Source organism: Triticum urartu, chromosome 5A (assembly GCF_056163025.1).
Source record: "Triticum urartu cultivar PI428250 chromosome 5A, HENAU_Tu73, whole genome shotgun sequence".
Lineage (NCBI taxonomy): Eukaryota > Viridiplantae > Streptophyta > Magnoliopsida > Poales > Poaceae > Triticum > Triticum urartu.
In genome coordinates this window covers 605,714,045-605,719,983 of record NC_141877.1, presented here as the reverse complement: position 1 = coordinate 605,719,983, position 5,939 = coordinate 605,714,045, and the positions used below count along the sequence as shown (strand labels likewise).

Here is a 5,939-nt window from a genome sequence, read left to right as displayed (position 1 = left end):
CCAGAATCTTGAGGTAAACTGGGTTCCTCGATCTGACACAATCTCCTTGGGAACACCATGAAGACTTACGATTCTGTTGATGTAGAGGCTGGCTAGCTGGTTTCCCTTGTAAGTCGTTTTGACAGGAATGAAATGGGCTACTTTGGTCAAATGGTCGACTATGAACCAGATGGAGTCATGTCCCTTATTTGACCTGGGTAATCCAGTGATGAAGTCCATTCCGACTTTATCCCATTTCCATTCAGGCACCTTGAGAGGCTGTAACAATCCAGCGGGCCGCTGATGTTCAGCTTTAACCCTTTGGCATACATCACACTTAGCGACGAAAGTGGCTATCTCTCTCTTCATGCCATGCCACCAGAATCTTTCCTTCAGGTCTTGATACATCTTGGTTCCTCCGGGGTGGATGGAATACAGGGTGTCATGAGCTTCTTGCAAGATCAAATTCTTGAGCTCAATCTTGTTGGGTACGCAAATGCGATTCCCAAACCACACGACTCCTTGCTCATCCTCTGAGAATCCTGGGGCCTTGCCTGCCTTGATCTTCCTCTTGATGCCTTCAATACTTTCGTGTCCCCTCTGAGCTTCCTTAATATCATCCATCAGGGTAGGCTTGACTTCAAGGTTGGCTAAGAATCCTGGTGCAACCAGTTCCAACCCGAAGCTTTCAAGTTCTTCATACAAGGCGGGTAGCCTTTCCTTAAGCATAGCATTCAAGAAACAAGCCTTCCTGCTTAATGCATCTGCTACCACATTAGCCTTTCCAGGGTGGTATTGAACACTGAGGTCATAATCCTTGATCAACTCTAGCCACCTTCTCTGCCTCATGTTCAATTCCTTCTGAGTGAAAATATACTTCAGACTTTTGTTATCCGTGTATATCTCACACCGCTTCCCTAGGAGGTCATGTCGCCATGTTTTCAGGGCATGAACTACAGCTGCCAACTCAAGGTCATGAGTGGCATAGTTTTCTTCATGAGGCCGTAGTTGCCTTGAAAGGTAAGCTACGACTCTGCCTTCTTGCATCAGAACACCTCCTAGTCCGTTTCTTGACGCATCACAATATATCACAAACTCCTTGTGTATATCTGGTGTGGCCAGAACTGGGGCGGTGGTCAATCTCTTCTTCAGCTCCTGGAAGCTTTCTTCACACTTCGGCGTCCATTCAAACTTCTTGTCCTTCTTCAAGAGCTGAGTCATGGGTCGTGCAATGCTTGAGAATCCTTCAACGAACTTGCGGTAATATCCCATGAGTCCGAGGAAGCTTCTAACTTCCTTCACATTGCTTGGGGATTGCCATTCAGTCACGGCTTCAATCTTAGTGGGATCGACCAACAATCCTTCTTCAGTCAAAACATGACCCAAGAATCCAACTTCGCGCAACCAAAATTTGCACTTGCTGAACTTGGCATACAGTTGGTGCTCTCGAAGCTTGTCTAGGACCATCCTCAAGTGTTGGTCGTGCTCTTCTTCCGTCTTCAAGAAGACAAGAATGTCATCAATGAAGACAACGATAAACTTGTCCAAATATTCCATGAAGACCTTATTCATGAGATACATGAAGTAAGCTGGGGCATTGGTCAATCCAAAGGACATGACCGTGCACTCATACAGGCCATATCTGGTTACAAATGCCGTCTTCGGAATATCTTGGGGTCTGATTTTCAGCTGGTAGTACCCAGATCTGAGGTCAATCTTGGAGAACACCTTGGCCCCATTGAGTTGATCAAACAGATCTTCAATCTTGGGAAGTGGATACTTGTTCTTGATTGTAACTTCATTGAGGGAGCGGTAGTCAATGCATAAGCGGATGGTACCGTCCTTCTTTGCCACAAACAGAACAGGTGATCCCCAAGGGGAGGCACTAAGGCGGATAAATCCCTTCCTCAACTGCTCTTCCAGTTGCTTCTTCAATTCTGCTAACTCTTCCGATCCCATTCTATAAGGCTTCTTATAGATGGGTCCTGCTCCGGGTATGAGCTCGATGATGAACTCAATGTCTCGGTCAGGAGGCATTCCCGGTAGCTCATCAGGAAAGACATCGGGGTATTCGCATACTACCGGCACTTGCTCCAATCCAACTTCTGCAGAGAGTTGACTTGGGTGGCTTGAGCAGAGGAGGGGTTGGAGGCAAATTTAATTTCGACTCCTTGGTCATTGGTTACAGTGACAGTCCGGTTGGCACAATCTAGCAAGCCTTGGTGCTTGATGAGCCAGTTCATTCCTAAGATCACATCCAAGCCCTGTGATCTTAAGATGATGAGGTCTGCTAGGAAGTCTACCCCATTAATGACAATCCCGACTCCTTTACATCCTATCTTGGCTCTCATCTCTGCTCTGGGGGTTTGTACCACCATAGGGTTATTCAGGGGCGTAGGAGTCATGCCACTTTTTAATGCAAACTTTTGGGTGACAAATGAATGCGTGGCTCCAGAATCAAACAAGACAGTTGCAGGTGTTGAGTTGACAAGGAACGTACCCAGCACGACGTCCGGGTCTTCCTGGGCTTCTTCTGTAGTGACATGATTCACACGACCCTTTCCGTGGTTGGGCAGGTTGCGGGGAGCTTGGTTCCTTGGTGACATTCCACGGCCTGGTCCTGGGTTGTGCGCATTGGGGCACGGGGCGTTGGGCTTCTTGTTGGGGCAATTCTTGGAGTAGTGTCCTGCCTGACCACATCCGAAGCAAGTGACTTGATTGGGGTTGCTGCTCTTGCCGGCATTGTTATTGGGGTTGTTGTAAGCTGGCCTGGGGTTGGAGTACTGCTGAGGTGGATAGTTGGTGCGGGGTGCAGGAGCTCTTGGCTGCTGATAGGTTGGCTTGACCGGGGCTAGCTGCCACGGGCGAGGCTTCTGGTTGCTGGAGCTACCCTTGCTGATCATCTTGCGCTTATGGGTGTCATCCAAAGCACGTCGCTTGTCCTCAAGCATGAGTGCCTTGTTCACCAGATCAGGAAAGGTCGGGCAGTCACACACAACAAGCAAGTACTGCAGAGTCTGGTTAAGGCCTTCCATGAAGCGCTCCCTTTTGGCAGCATCAGTGTTGACGTCTTCAGGGGCATACCTTGAGAGAACACTGAACTTCTGCATGTACTCCTTGACAGTGCTACTACCTTGCTTCAGGGCTCGGAACTCACGCTTCTTGATGGCCATGATTCCGGAGGGAATGTGGGCCTTGCGGAATTCTGCCTTGAAGTCATTCCAAGTGATGTTTCGCTCAACATGCATGGCCTTGAATCCATCCCACCAAGCTCTAGCAGTTCCCCCGAGACAGTGAGCAGCATATGCCACCTTCTCACGGTGCTTAGTGCATCCGACTAGCTCCAGCAGATCCTCAATGGTGCGGACCCAGTCGTCTGCATCCAGGGGTTCGGCAGTCTCGATGAAGGTGGGTGGTGCATGCTTCTTGAACTCCACCAACGTGGAACGTCCATTGTCGTTTCCCGCCGGCTGGCGGTTGACAGCTTGAGCAATCATCTGGAGGGCTGCGGTGTTGGCTTGGCGTTCCTCTCGGAAGGCTTGGAGAAGCTGAGCCATGTCCATGCTTGGAGGTGGTGGCGGTGGTGGAGCTTGTCCTTGGGTTTGGTCCTGACTGGCTCCTTCTCCGACTTCTTACTGCTGGGTAGAGGTACCAGTACGAGTTACAACAGGCATCCTATTGGAGCGGTCAAGGTCTCATGATTGGGAAAGATGAGGAAAGCAATATAGATGGGATGCCTAGTAAGGGGGTTGGTATGACACTAATTGTTTTCATGCAAGGGCCAAAAGCCCAAACACATACATTAAAATCCAAATGGGTGATGTAGTCGCTTACAAGTTCCCGAAGGAAAGTACGACGTCCATCAAACACATCAAAAGCAATCACAATACTACATGGTTTCATATGAACCATTACAAGGACTCGACTTCGCATAGGGGTACACGACCTATCCTACCGTAGGGGTTACTAACGGGCATATCCGGGTTGCGAATGATGCCTAAGTGGTGGAATGCTCGGTCGCGTAGTCTGGCTCTTCTGGGTCTTCCTCCTCGTCATCGGTGGCCTGACTTCCCTCTTCACTTGAAGGGGTGGGGGAGTGGAGGAGCTCAACACGGCGTTGCTTTGACGGTGGTGCGAAGAGCTTGCGGTATTCCTTTGCACTCATGCGGTGTTGCTGTGGTGGTTCTCCATCCTTTGGGGGTCTTCCGCCTCTGTATGCGATTGCGGGTTGTCCAGGGGGAGCACCTTCCTTCTTGATCCTATCCGTCTTCCCTTGTGCTTGAAGAAGAAGCGCCTTGGTCTCATGAAGTTCCTTTCAGAGTTCCATTGATTCAGAGGCCAAGTGTTGTGCCAAACTATCGGCACAAAGGCTGAAGTAGGTCTGGAATCGGAGTGGAAGTCCCTCTTCTAATGGTGGAGCTGGTGCACTGCTCTCATCCTCACCTTCCTTCCGATAAGGCAAGAAACGGGTTGCCAACTCGTCTGCCATCTCCGGAAGAAGGTCTCGGAGGCGGGTGAGAGCCTTGAGGGTTGCCGTCTCGACGGCAAGAACTAGTGTTGCCATTTGGGGTCCCTCGAAAAACCAGCTTGTTGGAGAGTCATTGGCCTTCACGATCACTTCCACATGATACTCCATCTTGGTGTCATTGATCCAATGCTCATGGTAGGTGAAAATGGGGGCTCGGTGGTACTGGCACTTCTTGAGGCTATCCTCGAGAAGCACGGGAAATCCTATGGTCAGGAACTCTTCAGGTACGGCAGCCATCTACAAAGGTTGAATGGGAGAGGTCAATAAGGGAAACATATCTTGGGTTGGGTAAGCTTTAGAAAAGAAGAGAAGTTTAGATGGTCTCAAGCTAACTAACGCCCATGATAACTAAGGCTTCCTACAGTCAAGATGGCTCTGATACCAGCTCTGTGGGGACCCCGACTCATAAGTCGAGATCATCGAATGCACGTGTACAGTGATCCCAGAGATCAATGCTCACTGAACACACAGAAGCTGAATAACAAGAGTCTTACATCCATACATACCGTCTTACACAAATTATGACCATTATGGTCAAGTCTTACATAGATAAAGCCTTAAGGGCTGAACATCAAATGAAACATAAGCAGCGGAAATCTTCGTCGATAAGTAGAACCCATTCCATCTGCCTTAACCCTACAGGCATTCTGACTGGGAAACGTCCTAGTTCGCATGCTCATCTTCAAAGAACTCTTCTTCGAACTCATGTTCTTCCATGCCTGGCCAATTAAATAACCAGTGGCAAGCCAATGAGTACTTTGAATGTACTCACAAGCAACCCATGTTTTGGTTCAAGGTACAACAATGCATGATATAGGTAAATTTTGCGGGAAGCTAGTTTTTGAGTGCAATGACATGTTCAACAACTCGTAAGACATGCATCAGGAGAATTCAAGTAACCACAAGGACAGGTTACAGATATCAACATAAAAAGATTGGGCACCAACCCAACTCAATCATGTCAAGTCCTTTGACTTGACCCAATGTAGTGGTATCAACATAAAAAGAGTGGGCACCAACCCAACTCAATCATGTCAAGTCCTTTGACTTGACCCGAGTAGTTCTTCCCACTTATCCAAACACACACTGGTTTGTAAACATGTGGGCGTAGCCCAAGAGCGGTTACCCAACTGTCCTTGACCGTGGATATGGCTATTCGAATAGTTTTACACTCTGTAGAGGTTGCACACTTTACCCACAAGATCCGGGGAACTTCCGTGTCATCCACGACCCGCGGTACCTCAAGTACCTGGGGTAAGCACCCGATCACTATCTTTCCCTAGACGACACTAACATGGAGTCCACTCGATTGGTAGTAACCCCCGTGCCCATCATTTCACGACTTAAAAATTGTGGAGCCTTGCTCCCATATTCATCACATACCACTGGCACGGGGTACCAACGGTGTGTCCGGTGCCCCTTAAAAATGTTC

General features: G+C 48.9%; 1 protein-coding gene across 1 annotated transcript; it reads right to left on the bottom strand.

Annotated features, from left to right (window-relative positions):
* Nucleotides 1-2,057: 2,057 nt before the first annotated feature.
* On the bottom strand, nucleotides 2,058-3,542 carry LOC147973292 (uncharacterized). The gene has a single exon (XM_087524629.1). The coding sequence runs from the start codon at nucleotides 3,540-3,542 to the stop codon at nucleotides 2,058-2,060; it is 1,485 nt and encodes a 494-aa protein (XP_087380755.1).
* Between the last annotated feature and the right edge of the window lie 2,397 nt (nucleotides 3,543-5,939).

Bases quoted from the DNA above. Each gene is read 5' to 3' on its own strand.
- LOC147973292 (XM_087524629.1), bottom strand. From the start codon at position 3,542: ATGGACATGGCTCAGCTTCTCCAAGCCTTCCGAGAGGAACGCCAAGCC.